The sequence below is a fragment of the Bubalus kerabau genome, chromosome 1 (genome assembly GCF_029407905.1).
Source record: "Bubalus kerabau isolate K-KA32 ecotype Philippines breed swamp buffalo chromosome 1, PCC_UOA_SB_1v2, whole genome shotgun sequence".
In the NCBI taxonomy this organism is placed as follows: Eukaryota; Metazoa; Chordata; class Mammalia; order Artiodactyla; family Bovidae; genus Bubalus; species Bubalus kerabau.
Window position 1 is genome coordinate 142,420,965 of NC_073624.1, and position 21,335 is coordinate 142,442,299.

General features: G+C 42.0%; 1 protein-coding gene across 2 annotated transcripts in view; it reads left to right on the forward strand.

The window, feature by feature from the left end:
• Positions 1 to 6,199: 6,199 nt before the first annotated feature.
• The window catches only part of NRBF2 (nuclear receptor binding factor 2), a 29,076-nt gene continuing 13,940 nt past the window's right edge, over positions 6,200 to 21,335 (forward strand). The window contains exon 1 of one of the 2 annotated variants that reach the window (XM_055590350.1): positions 6,200 to 6,504. In XM_055590350.1, coding sequence (XP_055446325.1) covers positions 6,420 to 6,504 — 85 coding nt within the window. In that variant the 5' untranslated portion in view covers positions 6,200 to 6,419. The remainder of the gene's footprint in view (positions 6,505 to 21,335) is intronic. The other variant, XM_055590349.1, reaches the window with a different exon arrangement.

Genomic DNA, 21,335 nt, shown 5'->3' on the forward strand with positions numbered 1-21,335 from the left:
TAAAACCTGAACATTCATTGGAAGGTCTGATGCTGACACTGAAGCTCCAATACTTCGGTTGCGTGATGCTAAGAGCCAACTTATTGGAAAAGACACTGATGCTGGGAAAAGATTGAGGGCAAGAGGAGAAGAGGCTGACAGAGGGTAAGATGGTTGGATTGCATCACCAACTCAATGGAAATGAGTTTGAACAAACTCCAGGAGATAGTGAATGACAGGAGAAGCCTGTAATGGGTCTAGTCCATGGGGTCACAAAGAGTTGGACACAACTTAGCAACTGAACAACAGCCTTCTTTCTGATCAAGCTCTCACACTTGCGTATGACTACTGGAAAATCCAGTAGTCACAGCTGCTGGTTTGAAAAACCATAGCTTAGACTAGATGGTCCTTTGTTGGCAAAGTGATGTCTCTGCTTTTTAATATGCTGTGTAGATTTGTCATAGTTTTCCTTCCAAGGAGCAATTGTCTATGAATTTTATGGCTGTAGTCGCCATCTGCAGTGTTTTTGGAGCTCAAGAAAATAAAAGCTGTCACTCTTTCCACTTTTTCCTCTTTTTTTTTTTGCCATGAAATGATGGGATTGGATGGCAAGATGGGAGTGTAACTTGATTGCAACCTTGAGATGAAAACCACATAACTGCACTGCAGTGGAGAGAGACTGTGGGTCCCTGCTGTGAATCTGCCATGCCAGACCTGGACTGACCTCCTCTAGACTTCTTTTACAGACTTCTACAAATTTCAATTAAATTGCCCATTTAATCTAGTCAAGACTGATTTCTGCTATTTGCAACAAAAAGTGCTGTGCTTAGTCATGTCTGACTCTTTTCGACCCTGTGGACTATAGCCCACCAGGCTCCTCTGTCCATGAGGGTTCACCAGGCAGGAATACTGGAGTGGGCTGCCATGCCCTCCTCCAGGGGATCTTCCCAAGCCAGGGATTGAACCCAGATCTCCTGCATTGTGGGCAGATTCTTTACCATTTACTGTCTGAGCTACCAGGGAAGCCCAAGAATACTGGAGTGGGTAGCTTTCCCTTCTCCAGAGAATCTTTCTGACCCAGGAACTGAACCGAAGTCTCCTGCATTGCAGGCAGATTCTTTATCATCTGAGCTACCAGGGAATGGCACAGGATTCATGGTTTTAACTCAAAATTTGATATTCCTTATTTTACTTACTCTAAGCCTTGTTGTAAATAAATATTGACCAGAGTATACATAATATTTTATCTTATCAATGATTTTAAAATACAGAATAATCAATGATCAAATATCAACTAGAAGTGTGGACAACTGACCACGTTTCTCCCAGAGGTAAATGTCAAGAAATAAAATGGAGAATCAGGAGTTATTGTAATCAAGATAAGCAATTAAGAAACTAATAGACATAGCAGTTACATGTAAGTTGTGAACTTTAATTGGGTCTTGACTTGCTACAATTTTACTTTTTGAAAATAATTGGGAAAGTTTATTGTATAGGTGGATGTTAAGGAATGAATGTTAATTGTGTAATGTACAATTAAGGTATTATAGCAGAGAAAAATGTTCTAATTTTTTTAGAGAAGATACTAAAGCAATTGGGCTTCCCAGATGGTGCAGTGAACTCAAGAAAATTCTTTATTTCAATATTGTGGCCTCAAATTATCTAATTGGTCTATTTCTCTAATTACTTTTCCCCCTTCCCTCAAAATGTAAACTGGAAGAGTGTGATGAACATGGCGGTCAAACTGTGGAAGAGTTAATCAGAGTCCTGTGGATTCTAGTACTGGCAAGACAGAATTCAGCGTGGAATAATCTCTAAGTGTCTGGCCAAAGCTGAAGTCTGGCTAGCCTCCATGTATGCTGTGAAAATTCTCTGGCTGCAGTCCTGACATCCTAAACATCTGAGGTTGCATCATTTTTCCCACAGTTGCTTCTGGACTGAATGTCGACAGCATATGATGTAAACAGGTCAGGATAAAGTGTAGAAAGTGTCTTCAGATTTTCTCTCCTTTCTTTCTCTCTGTTTTCTCCCTTTCTTCCTCCCTCCCTCACTTCCTTTTTCTCTTTTTCCTCCTTTCCTTCTCACTCTCACCCTCCCCCCTCGTTTTCTCCCTCCCTCTCCCTCCCTCTCTCCTCCTTCTCCCCTCCCCAGCTTCTTCCCACCCTTCTTTCTTTTGTTTGTTTTGGAAATTCAGGCTTACACAGTTTCAAGACAGATTTTGCCCAAGGGTTTTTCAGTTTCCTGAAGGGTAGAAAGAGTATAAAGACTTGTGAAAAAGACCATTGGAGAAGTAATACAGCCAAAGAGGCAAAAAATTCAGTTAGTGGTAGAATGTTTACTAGTATTTTTCTGTGCTGCTTTGCTATGAACCCTTTCTTCCCTGAAGCCCTCACAGGTCTTCAGCCTGGATGGTCAGTCAAGAGGTCTCCTGTGCTTGTGTTGCTTAGGTGGAATGGCAGTAGGGACATGGAACACGAGCTTTCTCTAACTGTAGTGAGTGGGGGTTACTCTCCAGTTGAGGTGTGCAGGCTTCTCAGTGCGGTGGCTTTTCTTGTTGCAGACCAGGGGCTCTAGAGTACAGGTTCAGTAGCTGTGGTGCATGGGCTTAGTTGCCCCGGGACATGTGGAATCTTCCTGAACCAAGGATCAAACCTGTGTTCCTTGCATTGGCAGACAGATTCCTAACCACTGAACCAGGGAAGACCTAGAAAATGTTTTTAAAGGAAGCTAGAGGCAAATTTCTCCTAGAAAACTTAAGGAAAAACAATCTTTGAACTTCTATGACTTCATTCATTTCTTTCCTACCACTCATTTTCTAAGTCTTATCAACATTTATTTAAAAAGTAATCAAACTCCATCTTCTAATAGCTCACGATTCTTTTGACTCTTTCTTAGTATGTGGCTATTCTGTTTGAAACAAAATCCAGATAGACCACGATTTTGCAGCTGAGCGTCAAAGCAAGGGGGTAGAGCTGGAAATTTGAGGTCTCTGTAATTGGAGATGGTGAATATAATGTCTCAAGAGCTTTGATTATAGAGGCCTCGGTATTCTGACAAATCTGAGAATAAAATATATATGAAAACTGTTTCTTTTGTGTCTGACCCAGCACAGATCAACAGGTGAATTATATTTTACAGATAGAATTAAGGCAGTCCTACCGGTGTACCAGCAGATGCATGGTTCAAGGACATTGGGCATTCTGGAGAATTCTCTTCTGCTCTTTTATTTGAGAAACGTCTAATGCAGAACTGGTTAAATCATTGCTTTTCTGCCTTTATTCGACAGACTTTTCCCTAGTATCAGCTTACTGGTAAGAAACCTGCACTGAAATTCTACTTTCCTTGGCCTTCTCTCTGTTGAACTTTGTTGAACAGAATGCCTGACTCCTGCCTGACTTGGCTCTCTTCATCTTGGCTCAGGCTGAAGCAACTGGACAGCTTGGCTCAGAGTCCAGGGGGTTAGAGACTGCAACCTCGTGGCCACCCTGCCTCTCCCTCACATGGGCTGTTCCTGCCTAGTCTGGTTGGTGAATAGTTCCTGGCAACTGCCCCAGAGAATAGAGCCACTAACAATAGCAACTCTCTTTTTAGCTCGAATCTCTTGGTACTTAGGACTGTGAACTTAGGAAAACCTAAAATAACCTATGTAATTACAGTGGGTTACCCTAAGAGTCTATTTCTGCCATTACCAACTCAGGATGTCACTCCAGAAGATATTTAGCTGCTCGTAGTGGAAAGAGTACTGGGCTTATGGCCAGACAGACCTAGATTCAAAAACGAACTTGGCTATTTACTAATTTTATGACATTGGGTAAGCCGCTAATTTGAATCGGTTGGAACTGAATGAGTGCCCACCTATACATATAAATGCTTGGAAACCTGCAGTGTTAAACCAGTGTTTAACAAGGTTAAACCATTGCTATTGGGAAATGGGGATAAAGTTTTAAGAAAAACTTAAACCTTCAAGAAGCAGATGAATCAACTTACCCTCTGTTTCATACCATAGTGTAGCATTAGTCACTTCATCTTGTCCGACTCTTTGTGACCCCATGGACTGTAGCCCGCCAGGCTCCTCTGTCCATGGAATTCTCCAGGCAAGAATACTGGAGTGGGTTGCCATTTCCTTCTCCCATTCCATACCATGGTCAGTTTTAAAACTACAGGTTGTTTCCACTTAAAGGCAGTCTTCCCCCTTTGCTTATGACACAGTTGGAAATGGGGGAATGATTTGGCAGTTCCTTTCATATCAAGGAATGACAAAGGAAGAAGATGAGTCCTTATACCTAATTAGTACAGGAGTGTTATCCACTTATGTGGTAACTGTGCCAGCAAACTGGCTTTCTCTGAAGTTTAGCCATTGTTTTACTTAAATTTTTATCTTATGTGTAGGAAAAGAGATTGGTTCTTCAGAGTTAGATATATTTTTACACTTTCTCACTACTCTTGTATAAACAGAGCAGGACCCTGTTTGTAGAGGACCCTGTTTGTACCTGCTGGGTATAAATCCTTTCCTTGTTTCTTGTTTGCAGGAAATAAGCTTCATTCAACCTCCTCAACCTTCCCTGGGTTCCAAAGGGCACATTCTAACAGGCCGATAAACAGGAAAGGGAGGGAATGTAGGAAAAAAGGAGAAGTCAAGAAACAATAGAGCAGTCCTGGTGCAGGCTCCTGGTTCCAGCCAAAAATGGTTTCTCTCGGGTCAAGAAAATGAAGCCTGGTTCACTTTCTCCAGGGACCACCCCCTACCCCTGCAAGCCAGATGGCATGGCCAGAAAAACAAAAATAAAAACAAGAAAGCTCTGCCTGTGGATTTTACCACCTTGTAGTGGGCTGCCGTCTATGGGGTCACACAGAGTCGGACACGACTGAAGTGGCTTAGCAGCAGCAGCAGGGGTCTTAATGGGCTTCCCAGGTGGTGCTAGTGGTAAAAAAAAAAAAAAAATCTGCCACTGCAGGAGACACAAGAGACGCAGGTTCAATCTGTGGGTCTGGAAGATCTCCTGGAGGAGGGCACGGGCAACCCACTCCAGTGTTCTTGCCTAGAGAATCCCATGTATAGAGGAGCCTGGCAGGCTATGATCCACAGGGTTGCAAAGAGTTGGACATGACTGAAGCGACTTAGCAAGCATTCAGGGGTCTTAATAGTTTTCCTGGCCTTATAATAAATTACCACAAACTTAGTGGCTTAAAGCAACACACATTTATTACTTCATAAATTCCATGGATCAGGAATTCAGAAATGGCTTTGATGGGTCCTCTGCTCAAGATCTCATAAGGCTGCGATCAACCTATAGGCCAAGCTGGTGTCCTCTCCCAAGCTCAAAAGGCTTTTTTTTTTTTTTTTTTGCCATGAGGTTGTAAGATCTTAACTAAAAGACCAGGGATAGAACCTGTGCCCTCCACAGGGAAAGCCTGGAGTCCTAACTACTGGACCACCAGGTTAATTCCCAAGCTCAGAAGGCTTTTGAAAGGATTTAAGTGGCAGAATTCATGGTGCCTCTATCACAATGGTTTCCTTTACAGCATAAATCATATTATTTTACCAGTGAATTTCTGAACAGAAAGAACTCACTGTAGTGGTCTGACACATAATTATTGAATGAATAGTATATGGTTATGGTATATATGGTATATGGTTACTTGAGACCCATATTATTTTCTTATTGATTTGTTAGCAACTTGAGGGCACAACCCTGAATCGTTTGTCTTCCTCCAACAGAGTCTAAGCCAGTGCGTGCAAAGTGGCTAAGTCGTGTCCAACTCTTGCGACCCCATGGACTGTAGCCCACGAGACTCTTCTGTCCATGGGACTTTCCAGGCAAGAATACTGGAGTGGGTTGCATGCCTTTCTCCAGGAGATCTTCACGACCCAGGGATCAAACCCGTGTTCTGTCCCTGGTCTGGTGGCTCCTGCAGTGCAGGCAAATACTTTACCGCTCAGCCACCATTGCTCAAATCTCATTTCTGTGGGGGGAAAAAATCAGGTGCAACAACAAAGCCCGGAGCCTGAGAGCAAGGGTGGATCTGGCAATACTGAGTAAATTTGTGAGAAGTTACGCTGGAAGGACGTAGGAGAGACCGATAGCAGAACTCGGCCACTTAAAATCCTACACGGCTGTACCTCTGCAGGTGACGTATGAGGCTTCAAGCAGCAGAAGCTATGTTTCTCGCGAGAGGAAAGACGGACCGCGAGAAAGTCTGTCCGTGCCCCGCCTTCCTTGAGCCCCACCCACTCCCTGTCCTCACTCCCACCTTGAACCAGCTGCGTGTGACGTCTTGACGCGTGCGTGGCCGTGGCGTAGGAGGCGGGCCCGCGACGCGGCGCCGGAGGAGGAAGTGGTGGGGTTGTTGCTCCTTCTGCGCCCGCTGCTGGCTCTGGGGGCGCGGAGTGGGGCCACAGTCGCCGCCGCTGCGTTCGCGCTCTCCAGCTGTTCCCCTCCATGTGCCCGGGCTCCGTCGCTCCCCTTCCTCAGGCCGCCGCTTACCCCGGGGTCTATGGAAGTAATGGAAGGACCCCTCAACCTGGTGAGTGCCCCACAGAGGGTTGCGTCGGCTCTCGGGCACCTTTGCCTCAGGACCCCGTGTCGGCGTGCAGCTGACTGGAGGCCGGGAAGCTGGTGTGGCGCGGGTGATCCTAAAATCTGGGGGGCGCAGACAGGCTCGGCCCTACAGCGGCTCCAGCCAAGCAACCGCAGAGGGTCCCTCGGGGATCCCCGGGAAGCTCCTGCCTCCTGTTCCCGCCGCCTTCAGGCGCCCCCTACCCCAGGGCCCTGGGCGAGGGGCTCCCACCAACGAGGGCTGCCACCTCTCCAGACCGGAGGAAATGCCTCCAAGCGCCACGTAACCACCTCTTTGCAGCCTGGAGAGACACTGAAGCCAGCTGGGGCAGAAATGGTGTGTGATACTGGTTCTAACTTCTAACACAGGGTCTGAAGTCTGAGCGTCCCCGCTGTGGAGAAATCATAACCTCTCACCCCCGTTTCCCTTCACCCATTTCTCACCTGTGTTCACATGCATGAACTGAGGCTTTCTCAACTAAATTAGAGACAGCTGGAGAGAAAAGACAGGGCAGTGCCTGTTTCTAGCTCAGTTTCATCACTAGGTATCATGCAAGTATGGTAGATGTTTACCTTTCTCAGAAAAAGCATTGATAGCTCATTATTATGTTTTTAGGCACCTCAGGTGTAGCGATTTTAAAACAAGAAACACGAGTTTTTTTCCGCCTGGCCACTGTATCTTTTGGTTTTCCAGAGAGGGTGTCTATTTTGGATACAAAAGTTAGATTACTTAAAGTTGTAGACAGACAAGGTAACTTTTTTCAATTCAACTACGATAGTGGGTTTGAAAAAAAGAACGTATGGAAAATTATTAGTTTCTCACGTTGGAACCCTGAAAACACGTGTGGTGGGAGAGCTCTGGGCTGGAATCAAACCATTCTGTAGAGAAGCAGTACAGCCTGGTGGATTAAGAGTATAGATTCTGGACCTAAACGGCTTGGATTTGAATTCTGGGCAAATTAGTTGATCTCACTCTTTGTGGTTTGTTATGAGGATTAAGAGAGTAAATAGAAGTGAGGAGCCTAGAACAGTACCTGGTATGTAATGAAGTGTAAGAGTTAGTTACTACAATAATCAGACCAAAACTCTTAATTTAAAAATCTCACTTGGACTTGAGCTTAAAAAGTTTAAGATTCTAGGACCTAAAGCTATGGTTCCCAGATGGCTGGTGCTAGGTTAGCTGCTATGAGAAGTGCTTTCCAGTTTTATTGTTGAGCCCTGCCCCCATTGGCAAGAGTTGTTTACACTTTAAAAGAACCAGACTAGATTTGTGATTTTTTTTTTTTTAAAACCAGGGAAATGTCTTGCACTCTTCTTGGTTTTAAGGTGACATATACTTGGCAGTGAAATATAATGGATGGCTCAGTACTGAAACTTCACAGGAAATTTCACAGAATAATTATTTCTAATTATTATTAGAAATAACCAGCAGTTCACAAAGTGCTTCAAAGTTCAAGTGTCCTTGCAAAATGACCATTGGTTCAGTTCCAGTTAACTTCACTTTATTTGGCTGCTTGCTTCAGCATAACCCCAGCCAAATGCCCCACTAGTGTGTGGTAGCTTAGGAAAAGACTGGAACTGGGTGAAAATTTAGATGGAGCAGCAGAATCACCAGTTTAGGAAAAATTAGTTGACTTGCCAGTGGTATTACCTTTTTATAGAAGAGAATTTTGAGTAGTCTTAGGAGTCTAGCATAAATCCATAATCCAACCATACAATTTATGTGGACAAGTATCAAAAATTTGGCATCTTGAATTCTTAAGCCATTTGAGATTTGAAAGATTTAAGTTTTAGGTCTAGTTGTTTAATGGAAGAGAACAATAGAACAGAAATTAACATTTACTTGAATCATTTTAACTATGCTAAGTATCAGTGTCTGGCCTCTGAATTTGTTGTCACTCAGTTTTAAAAGACAGATTTTTTTCATTTTCTGTTGTACTATATCCTGGTAGCTTATATGTTTTATGTGGTTTGTACCCCTTAGTTCCCTATCCTGTCTTGCCCTGTCCTCTTCCTTCTCCCTACAGGTAATCATTAGTTTGTTTTCTGTATCCAAGTCTGTGTTTTTGTTATTGAATATATTCATACATTCATTTTTTTCCTTTAGATTTCACATGTAAGTGATGTCACAGTGTTTGTCTTTCTCTACCTGACTCATTTCACTTATACCTCCAAGTCCATCCATGTTGCAAATGGCAACATCTCATTCTTTTTTATGGCTGAGTAGTACTCCATTATTTGTGTGTGTGTGGTGTGTATGTGTTGATATACATATCTATATATACATATACACATACATCACACCCTTTTCTATTCATTTGTTGATGGGTATGTTGGTGGCTTCTGTATCTTGGCAATTGTAAATAATGCTGCTGTGAGCATTGGGTTGCATGTATCTTTTTTCAAATTAGTATTTTCATTAGAACTCTGAATTTTTTTTAAGACAATCACATTCTTTTATGCCAGCCAATATTCATTCTAGTATCCAGCAGATTCAACATGAGAAATACTTCTCAATGCTATAATTCTGAGTGCCTTTGAGCATCCCATTAGTCTATACAAGCTTTTTCTAATGACATCATAGTGTATTCCAAGTTGATTGCATAAGGACTTATTACAGTACCTAGATTTATAATCATGTGTCCTCAGAGCATCCTTGAAATTAAGTAAGAATTGCTTCCCAGCTTTACAGATAAATAAGCCTAGACAAATTAAGTAGATTAGTGACTCAAATACATTATGGAGCTACCTTATGTTGATATCATGACTTCTTTCTAGTAATTCTTCTGTCTTAATATACTTAAAATATTCATATCAATATGGCCCTTATCTATATTGAATTACAGATTCTTTGTCAATATCTAGTGGCTTTGCTCTAGTGCATGGTGCTAAGTCGCTTTAGTCGTGTCTGACACTATGGACTACCGAGCTCCTCTGTCCCTGGGATTCTCTAGGCAGGAAAAATACTGGAGTAGGTTGCCATGCCCTTCTCTATTGGAATTTTCCAACCCAGGGATCAATCCCAGGTCTTTATGTCTCCTACATTGGCAAGCGGGTTCTTTACCACTGGCGCCACCTGGGAAGCCCTCCTCTGCTTTAGTATTTCTTCCTTTATGTTAGATTTGCAGTATGAATTTGTAGGCCTATTTCCTCACAGTGATTTTTAAGATATGGAAGAGACCAGCTTGAAATCGTCATTTTAACATATAGTACGAATACTATGTTCTAATGTTCTGGTGTTTGAAGTTGGTCAGAAGGAAAATAGGATGAATTGTATTTACCTTGGTAGTGGGGAATAACTAGTCTTTGGGCTCTGAATAAGTTTTTTTTTTTTTTTCCCATAAATCTTCAATATGGAAAATTGTAACTTATAAAATTACTTAGTGTATATTTAGGCGTTTCTTTCCTTACACTTAATTTTGGTGATGCAAGTGCTAGTAGCAAATGTCAAAACTTATGTGAGGTAATTGCTAGTTTTTTGTTTTTGGTCTATTTGGGAATGATGTCAGACTTTAATTTACATATGGCTGTGTTGCTCATGCTTTGCTTACCTACTCTGCAAACTCTAAGGACAGAGTCCATGTGACTGTGTGACCACAATTGTGTTCTTTGTGTTTGGCCCTTTTAAGAGTGCTGAGAATATGTTTGTTGAGAAGCTGAACTGCTCTTTAGAGTGCTCAATTCTTCTCATTTAAATAAAGAGAGACATTACTTTGCCAAAAAAGGTTCGTCTAGTCAAGGCTATGGTTTTTCCTGTGGTCATGTATGGATGTGAGAGTTGGACTGTGAAGAAGGCTGAGCGCCGAAGAATTGATGCTTTTGAACTGTGGTGTTGGAGAAGACTCTTGAGAGTCCTTTGGACTGCAAGGAGATCCACCAGTCCATTGTGAAGGAGATCAGCCCTGGGATTTCTTTGGAAGAAATGATGCTAAAGCTGAAACTCCAGTACTTTGGCCACCTCGTGCAAAGAGTTGACTCATTGGAAAAGACTCTGATGCTGGGAGGGATTGGGGGCAGGAGGAGAAGGGGACGACAGAGGATGAGATGGCTGGATGGCATCACTGACTGGATGGACACGAGTCTGAGTGAACTCTGGGAGTTGGTGCTGGACAGGGAGGCCTGGCGTGCTGCTATTCATGGGGTCACAAAGAGTGGGACACGACTGAGCACCTGATCTGATCTGATCTGATGGTCCAAAGGATGGCCTTGTACGTATGGGGTCTTTGTAAATACTCCATGTTAATTATATTGACAATAAAAATAAAATCTTGCCCTGAAAAATATCAAGGAAAATTTCATCTTGTCACAGGCTAGGCTAAGCTTGGTGGAAGCACTCTGAGGGATGGCAGTAGAGCACTAAGACTTAGCCAGTAATTACAGAGGCCTGGGGTTGGCAGCAGGCACTTACAAATATTATTATTTTGTTTTCTCAGTAGCTGTATGAGATATTTAACATTTTTACAGATGAAATCTCGGAACTGCAGAGTAAGTGGTGATAGTTGGATTTGAAAGCAAGATTCTAAATAAAGTATCTCATCTTTCTATTAGATCATGTTTGCCCATTTGTTTTAACTGTGATCCACAATAAGAAATTTTTACTTAATGACAGTACACACATCCCTAAGTGTATATTACTTCAGAGCTTGGTTCCTTATGGATGTGTCTCTTGGAATTGTGCAAAATGCAGGGATATTCATAAATTTAACCCCAAGTAAGACAAAAATGTAAAAAACTGAAACAGTGCTGTGTATGTGTATATAGTATTGTATATGATATACTCTGTTGTGCTAGTCTCAGTTGTGTCCAACTCTTTGAAACCCCATGGACTGTAGCCCTCCAGGCTCCTCTGTCAGTGGGGATTTTCCAGGCAAGAGTACTAGGGTGGGTTGCCATGCCCTCCTTCAGGGGATCTTCCCAGTCCAGGGATTGAACCCAGGTCTTCTGCATTGCAGGCGGATTCTTTTATTGTCTGAGCTACCAGGTAAGTCCAAGAATACTGGAGTGGGTAGCCTATCCCCTTTTCCAGGGGATCTTCCTGACCCAGGAATCGAACTGAGGTCTCCTGCATTGCAGGCGGATTCTTTACCAGCTGAGTCTGTATAGTGTTATATATGATGCACTCTAATATTTACTATTAGAGTTTTTTAAATGCTGGTTGTGACCCACAGATTGATTTCAGGACTCACTGTTGGTTTTCATCCTGTAATTTGTCTTCACAGCAGATGATGGCAGTTCTTAAAAAAGGGGTGGGCGTGGGGGACAAGGTAAACTGAAATCTTGAGGAAGCAGAGAGATGCAGCAGACTGCCTGTGGGAGAAAGTGACTTAAAATCAAAAAGGTCTTCCTGGACCTCTCTAACAGTTGAGCAGTTATCCTAAGTACAGTTCATTATATTAGTTACACAGTCGGTGTACTACTTACAGTTAGGGGATGCTACTTTAGAAGCATCATAGTAGACTCATAGTAAATTGATTTGGAAATGGAGACTCAATGACTTTTCTCCTTTGCTGTCCATTGAGGACACTACCGCAAGGTTCAAGAGTACATTAGATTTTCCTCTGCCAGTTTATTGTGTTTGGTAATGGTATTCCTTTTCTTTTCATCTTTATATACAGTTTTCCCCAAGGACACAAATAAATAAATGGAAGTTTAATAGAAAGTGATACTTTTTTTTCCTTTGGGAAAGAACACAGTATGAACCTGTAGTTTTAAGGCAGTTAGCATGTAGTTCTTGGTGAGGGCAGTCACTTGGTAATCTAGCTGTAGTTAGGATTTTTGTTGTTCACAGGTGATGGAAATCCATTTCAAATTAGCTTAAATCAAAAGGGATAATTTATTGAAATCAAAAGGTGGGTGTAAGGCACCTGAAGGTCTAGGTGTTAAGACAGCTTCCACTGGATAGTGCACGGATTCAGTACCTGGTTGGGGAACTAAAATCCTGCATGCCATGCAGCATGCCTCCCCTCTCCCCTTCCAAAAAAAGAGAAACCTGCAGGAGAAAGGTGCAGGAAGGGCAAGACTACAATGCAGGTGAGTCTAAGAACTTACAGGACCAGGGACTCTTAAGATAATCAGGTTTTTCTACTCTGCCTCATCAGACTTTATTGCTTTACTTCTCTCTCCAGATTCCAAATCTACATTTTCCACCTGGCTAGTTATAACCAATTAAAACTTTCTTGATGTACCCTCTGGTCCTAAGTTTGAAAATACGCTGGAATGGTTTCTTTCAATGTCTAGGGGATGAGGTAATTTATAAATACAGCAAGTTCCATGGGGATCATATTGATTGTATAGGAAGAACAGTTCACAGGGTGGGGGTGGGAGGAATTGGTACAGGGCACATGGAATAAGGGGGCTTCCCGGGTGGCTCAGTGGTAAAGAACCTGCCTGCCAGTGCAGGAGCCATCGGAGATGTGAGTTCGATCCCTGAGTTGGGAAGATCCTCTGGAACAGGAAATAGCAACCCACTCTAGTATTCGTGTGAGGATAATCCCATGGACAGAGGAACCTGGTGGGCTAGGTGGGGTCGCAAAAGTAGGTGGGCTTCATGGGGTCACAAAAGCATTGGACACGACCGAGCACACATGCGTGTAGTAAGATGTTACTACATCTAAAGCTGTTTTACTTTTTATAAAGGCTTTAGAACATTTTGTGATATTGTGCTTTCATTTTTACTCAGTAGGGAGTAGGAAACTGCTGGTTAAAATGTCCTCAAGATTGGATGGATGAAATAGTGAATGAAGTAAATGTACCACTGCCTGGTTTTCTTGTGCTCAGTATAGGTGTATATACATATGTATAGTTGTTTATTTTAGATTTTGATGCAAAGTTCTATGAAATACATTAATGCTTGCTTGGCATTTCAGAATCTTTGGTTTTGTCACCAACCCTCAACATAACCTCTCTCATTCTTCCATCCGACTAACTGTTCATTGACCCATCAAACACATGAGCAGTCACTGTCTTATCAGGTAATCTGGACATCAAAGATTTGACAAAGTCCCTGTACTTACAGAACTTTTATCCCATTCTGTAGTTTTCGTCTGTTGTGTTCTCTTTCTCTGTTTTCTTCAGCATCTTAAGCATAGAGTTCCTTGCTATTCCAATACCTGGGTAATCTCTGGTTCTGTTTCTCTTGTCTTCTGTTTTTTGTTAGTGCCATTTTCCTGCTTGATGTCCTGGTAACTTTATTGTATATTACACATTATGGATAATGTGTTATGGAGATTCTGAATTTGTTATTTTCCTCCAAAGAATGTTGTTAATAGCTTGTTCTTCTGGCTGACAATTAAAATGCTAGTGGATCATCTTGATTCAGTCCAGGCTTGATTTTAGGCTTTACCACTGTGGGTCTGTTTCAGTTTTACCCATGATGCCTAGAGTGTGGTCCTTACTCACAGGGCTGGACTTTTGAGGTCTCAACTCAGAGTCCCAAGTGTTCACCAAAGGTAATACTTTCTCTCGACCCAAACTGCAACCTATCTCCCCAACATTGTGTGGCTTCTGAATTCTTTGCTAAGAATTTCTTCTCAGCTTCCTGGAGTTGGGTCCTGTTCACGTACAGCTTGGATGTTAGCTAAGCATCTGAGAGAGTCTTTGATGTATACTTGTAGGGTGTCTTCATTGCACTTCCCTCTAACCCTGCACTCCTCAAAATCTAGCTTTTCCTTCCAGTTTCCATCTCCTTAATCCTTCAAGCTTGGCTTCAACAGTAGGTGAACTGAGAACTTAGAGATATACAAGCTAGATTTAGAAAAGGCAGAGGAACCAGAAATCAAATTGCCAACATTGGTTGGATCATAGAAAAAGCAAGGCAATTCCAGAAAACATCTACTTCTGCTTCATTGATTATGCTAAAGCCTTTGACTGTGTGGGTCACAACGAACTGTGGAAAAGATGGGAATACCAGACCACCTTACCTGCCTCCTGAGAAACCTTCATGCAGGCAGGAAGCAACAGTTAGAACTAGACATGGAACAACCAACTGGTTCCAAATTGGGAAAGGAGTACGTCAAGGCTGTATATTGTCACCTGCTTATTTGAATTATATGCAGAGTACATCATGCGAAATGCTGCACTGGGTTGAAGCACAAGCTGGAATCAAGATTGCTGGGAGAAATATCAATAACCTCAGATTTGCAGATGACACCACCATTATGGCAGAAAGCAAAGAGGAACTAAAGAGCCTCTTGATGAAAGTGAAAGAGAGTGAAAAAGCTGGCTTAAAACTCAACATTCAAAAAACAAAGATCATGGCATCTGGTCCCATCACTTCATGACAAATAGATGGGGAAAAGTGGAAACAGTGTCGGATTTCATTTTCTTGGGCTCCAAAATCACTGCAGGTAGTGACTGCAGCCACGAAAATTAAAAGACGCATGCTCCTTGGAAGAAAAGCTATGACAAATCTAGACAGCGTATTAAAAAGCAGAGATAGCACTTTGCCAACAAAGGTCAGATAGTCAAAGCTATCGTTTTTCCAGTAGTCACATATGGATGTGAGAGTTGGACCATATTATAGAAAGCTGAGTGCCGAAGAATTGATGGCTTCGAATTGTGGTGCTTGAGAAGACTCTTAAGAGTCCCTTGGAGAGCAAGGAGATTAAAATCCTAAAGGAAATCAACCCTGAATATTCGTCGGAAGGACTGGTGCTGAGGCTGAAGCTCCAGTACTTCGGCCACCCGATGTGAAGAGCCTACTCATTGAAGTGAAGAGCCTACTCATTGGAAAAGACCCTGATGCTGGGAGAGATCAAGGGCAGGATCAAGGGCAACAGAGGAGGAGATGGTTGGATGGTATCACCGACTCAGTGCACATGAGTTTGAGCAAACTCGTGGAGATAGTGAAGGACAGGGAATCCTGGCATGCTGCTGTTCAAGGGGTCACACAGAGTTGGACACAACTGAGTGACTGAACTTTGGCCAATGAGATACTGCCTTCTTGGGCTTTATTTTCCTGTACTCTCTTTTGGAAAATGCACTCAGAATCCCAAGGGGAATGCAGGTTTCACCTTGTACATTTCCCATTTCTTGAAAATGTATCCTGTTACTTTTTTTTCTCCGCCATCTGTAAACTATTGTTTCTTTATACTTCACCCAGTTTTGTAGTTGTTTACAATTGGAGGGTAAACCAATGCCCGCTATTCCATCCTATCTGGATCAGAGGTACAAATTTCCATGAGAATTTCCACAGGATTCTCAAAATTAAATCAGTGTATTGTAAACCCTAAGTGCCAGAAAGTATTTTAATATGAGATTGTGGTATCACAAAAGCTAATACTCCCTATATTCAGTGACAGAATATCCCAGCCATGTAAGTATTGGCCAGTCACTGCTTTCCATATTTAAACATCTATTTCCAAATAAAGTTTGAGGCAGCTTACAAAAGACAGATACCATACTATTAAAATATTAGTTACCTTAAGTGAATACTTAAGTGAAACTCACTGTCGTTTCCGACTCTTTGTGACCCCCATGGACTATAGAGTCCGTGGAATTCTCCAGGATTCTGGAGTGGGCAGCCTTTCCCTTCTCCAGGAGATCTTTCCAACCTAGGGATTGAACACAGGTCTCCTGCATTGCAGGCGGATTCTTTACCAGTTGACCCACAGTTACCTACTGAGATAAGTTATCGGGAAATTCAGCAGCTTAAAACAACACACATTTGTTTCCCCACAGTTTCTGTGTGTCGGGGATAAAGGCATGACTTAGCTGGGTTCTTTGCTTCAGGGTCTTTTACAAGGCTACAGTCAAGGTGAGGGTCGGCTAGGGGTGCGGTATCATTTGAAGGCTCTCCTGAACTGCTTCTAAGTTCACTCACAGGTTTGAGGGCAAGATTTCATTCTTTGAGGGGTTTTGGATTGAGGACTTCAGTTCCTTGCTGGCCGTTGGCAGACCACCTCATGCCCTTCCAGGTGAGTGTTTCCTTGGGGCAGTGAACAGCATGACTGTTGGCTGCACTAAAGTAAGCAAGGGAGAGAGAGTGCTACCAAGATGTAAGTGACAATCTTTTGTTACCTAACAATGGAAGTGACCCTCCATCACCTTGATTGTATCTGTTTCTGAGATGTAAATCACTAGATCCAACCCACATTTGAGGAGGGAAGATTATATAAGGTTGTGAATCCCAGGAGGGAGGAGTCATTGGGAGCCATATAAGCAGCTTACCACACTTGCTGATAGAAAAGCAAAGAAAATGAGAACTGAGGCAACAAAGAGTATCAAGAAAGTATAATCCTTTGGGGCTACATCAAACTAAAAAACTTATGCACAGCAACAAAATGAAAAGGCAACCTACCAAATGAGAGAAAATATTTGCAAATTATATATGATAAGGAGTTAGTATCCAAAATAGCAAAAAAAAAAAAAAAATCTGATTAAACAACAGGCAGAGGATTTGAATAGACATTTTTCTGAAGAAGACATACAGATGGCCAACTGGTACACGAAAAGATGTTCAACATCACTAATAAGGGAAATGCAAATAAATCAAAACCACAACAAGATATCGTCTCTCACCTGTTAGAATGGTCGTGGTTTAGTTGCCAAGTCGTGTCTTGAGTCTTGCAACTCCATGGACTGTAGCCTACCAGGCTCCTCTGTCCATGGAATTCTCTAGGCCAGAATACTGGATTGGGTAGCTGTTCCCTTCTCCAGTGGATCTTCCCAAACCAGGGACTGAACCCAGGTCTTGCGCGTTGCAAGATTTTTTACTGTCTGAGCCATAGCGGAAATCCTCCTTGTTGGAATGGTGACTCTCTAAAAGATAGGAAATAACAAGTGTTGGCCAGAATTGGAGAAAAGGGAACCCGTGTACACTGTTGGTGGGACTGTATTCATACATTGGTGCAGCCACTGTGGAAAAAGGTCCCTTGAACAATTAAAAGTAGAATTACCATACTAACTTGCAGTTCCACTTCTGGGTATTTTTCTGGGGAAAAAAAAAAAAAATGAAAACAAAAATGTCTGCTGAGATTCTCTGCCTGTGGTTTCAGTTCAGTTGCTCAGTTGTGTCCGACTTTTGCAACCCCATGGACTGCAGCACGGCAGGGTTCCCTGTCCATCACCAACTCCCGGAGCTTACTCAAACTCATGTCCATCGAGTCAGTGATGCCATCCAATGGTATCATCCTTTGTCATCCCCTTCTCCCACCTTCAATCTTTCCCAGCATCAGGGTCTTACCAAGGAGTGAGTTCTTTGCATTAGTGGCCCAAGTATTGGAGTTTCAGCTTCAGCATCAGTCCTTCCAATGAATATTCAGGACTGGTTTCCTTTAGGATGGACTGGTTGGGTCTTTTCCAATAAGAGAAGAGTCTTCTCCAACACCACAGTTCAAAAGCATCAATTCTTTGGTGCTCAGCTTTCCTTATAGTCCCACTCTTACATCCATACATGACCACTGGAAAAACCGTAGCTTTGACTAGACGGACCTTTGTTGGCAAAGTAACGTGTCTACTTTTTAATATGCTGTCTAGGTTGGTCATAGCTTTTCTTGCTTCCAAAGAGCAAGGGTCTTTTAATTTCATGGCTGCAGTCACCATCTGCAGTGATTTTGGAGCCCCCCAAAATAAGGTCTGTCACTGTTTTCCCCATCTTTTTGCCATGAATTGATGGGACCAGATGCCATGATCTTAGTTTTCCGAATGTGGAGTTTTAAGCCAACTTTTTCATTCTCCTCTTTCACTTTCATCAAGAGGCTCTTTAGTTCTTCACTTTCTGCCATAATGGTGGTATCATTTGCATATCTGAGGTTATTGATATTTCTCCCGGCAATCTTGATTCCAGCTTGTGCTTCATACAGCCCAGCATTTCTCATGATGTACTCTGCATATAAGTTAAATAAGCAGGGTGACAATATACAGCCTTGACGTACTCCTTTCCCGATTTGGAACCAGTCTGTTGTTCCATGGTCCAGTTCTATCTGTTGCTTCTTGACCTGCATACAGATTTCTCAGGCAGGTAAGTTGTTCTGGCATTCTGTACTCTTGAAGAATTTTCCACAGGTTGTTGTGACCCACACAGTCAAAGACTTTAGCATAATCAATAAAGGAGAAGTAGATGTTTTTCTGGAATTCTCTTGCTTTTCCGATGATCCAGTGGATGTTGGCAATTTGATCTCTAGTTACTATGCCTTTCCTAAATCCACCTTGAACATCTGAAAGTTCACAGTTCACTTACTGTTGAAGCCTGGCTTGGAGAATTTTGAGCGTTACTTTGCTAGCGTGTGAGATGAGTGCAATTGTGTGGTAATTTGAACATCCTTTGGCGTTGCCTTTCTTTGGAATTGGAATGAAACCTGACCTTTTCCAGTCCTGTGGCCACTGCTGAATTTTCCAAATTTGCTGGCATTTTGAGTGCTAGCATCATCAAACAGCAGCATCTTTTAGGATTTGAAAGAGCTCAACTGGAATTCCATCACCTCCACTAGCTTTATTCATACAAATGCTTCCTAAGGCCCACTTGACTTCACATTCCAGGATGTCTGGCTCTAGGTCAGTGATCACACCATTGTGGTTATCTGAGTCATTATGATCTTTTTTGTAAAGTTCTTCTGTGTATTCTTGCCACCTCTTCTTAATAGCTTCTGCTTCTGTTAGGTCCATACCATTTCTTTTCTTTGTTGTGCCCATCTTGGCATGAAATGTTCCCTTGGTATCTCTAATTTTCTCGAAGAGAAAATTGCTGTGGTTTAATCAGATTGTTTTGCTTTTTATTTTTATATTGTATGAATTCTTTGTTATTTTGGATACTAACCCCTCATCAGATATGTGATTTGCAAATATTTTCTCCCATTTGGTAGGTTGCCTTTTCATTTTGATTTCCTCTGCTGTGCATAAGCTTTTTACTTTGATGTAGTCCCACTCTTGGCTTTTGTTGCTTTTGCTGTCAGTTAATAAATTATCACCACCAAGAATTATGTCAAAGAGCTTTCTGCCTGTGTTTTCTTTGAGGAGTTTTATGGTTTCAGGTCTTATGTTCTTTGTAATCCATTTTAAGTTAACTTTTGTGTGTTGTGTAAGGTAGTGGTCCAATTGCATTCTTTAGCACGTGGCCATCCTGTTTTCCCAACATCATATTGAAGAAACTGTCCTTTCCCTGTTGTATATTCTTGGCTCATTTGACATTTGTTAATTGAACACTTATTCATGGATTTATTTCTAGGCTATCCTGTTCCATTGGTCTTGTGTCGTCTTATGCTACCATACTGTTTTGACTCCTGTAGCTTTGTAGGGCTTTCTTGCTGGCTCAGATGGTAAAGAATCTGCCCTTATTGTGGGAGACCTGGGTTCAGTCCTTGGGTTGGGAAGATCCCTTGGAGGAGGGCATGGCAACTCACTCCAGGGTTCTTGCCTGGAGAATCCCCATGGACAGAGGAGTCTGGTGGGCTACAGTCCACGAGGTCGTAAACAGTCAGACACGACTGAGCGACTAAGCACACACATAGCTTTGTAAGATAGTTTGAAATCAAAGAGCCTGATTCCTGCAGCTTTGTTCTTTGTATTGCTTTGGGTGTTTGGGAGTTTTTGTATTTCTGTGCAACTGTTAGGATTGTTTGATTTCTGTGAAAAGTACCCTTGGAATTTTGACAGGTTGCACTGAATCTGTGTATTGTAGTATGGACATTTTAACTATTCTTTAAATCCATTTCATCAGTGGCTTAATAGTTTTTGGGTACAGATCTTTAACCTCTTTGGTTAAATTTACTCCTACGTACTTCCTGCTTTTGATGCAGTTGTAAATGGGATTATTTTCTTAATTTCTCTTATACGTTTTTAGAGTATAGAAATGCAACAGAAATATGTGTATTGATTTTGTAAAATATTTGACTGTGCCAGGTCTTAGTTGTGGTATGTGGGATTTTCGATCTTCAGTTACAGCATGCGGAATCGGAATTGCAGCCTGAGAACTCTTAGTCATGGCATGTGGAATCTAGTTCCCTGACCAGGGCTCCATCCTGGGCCCCCTGCATCGGGAGTGTGGAGTCTTAGCCACTGGACCACTAGGGAAGTTCCTGTATATTGATTTTTTATCTTACAACTTTGTACTACATTCATTGATCCTAAGTTTTTGGGTGGAATCTTTAGAGCTTTTGGTATATAATATCTTGTTATCCTTAAATAGTGAACAGTTTTACTTCTTTCTTCCTGATTTGGATGTCTTACTCTCTAATTGCTGTGGCTAGGAGGGACTTCCAATACTATGCTGACTAAAAGCAGCTAGAGTGGACATCTTCGTCTTGTTCCTGATCTTAGAGGAAAAGCTTTGAGCTTTTCAGTGTTGAGTATTATGTTAGCCGTGGGCCTGTCATATATGGTTTTTATAATGTTGAGATATATTTTCTCTATATTCATTTTGTTAAGAGTTTTTATCATGAGTGGGTGTTGATTTTTGTCAGATGCTTTTTATCCTGTTGAAATGCTCATATCATGTTCAGTCTTCCTTTTGTTAAGGTGTCATCACATTGATTTTGGGGTAAATTTGATTTGTTGAACTGTCCTTGTATCCCTGGAATAAATCCTACTTGATTTGCTAGTATTCTGCCAAGGATTTTTGTATCTGTTCATCAGGGATATTGGCCTCTAGCTTTTTTTTTTCTTTTGGTGTCTGTGTCTGTTTTGGTATCAGGGTAATGCTGGCCTTGTAAGATAAGTATGGAAGTATTCCCTACTCTTCTATTTTTTTTGGAAGAGTTTGAGAAGGATTGGTATTAATTCTTGTTTGAATTTTTGGTAGACTTCACCAGTGAAGGCATCTGGTCCTGGAGTTTTTTTGTGTGAGGTTTGTGGTTACCTCATTTT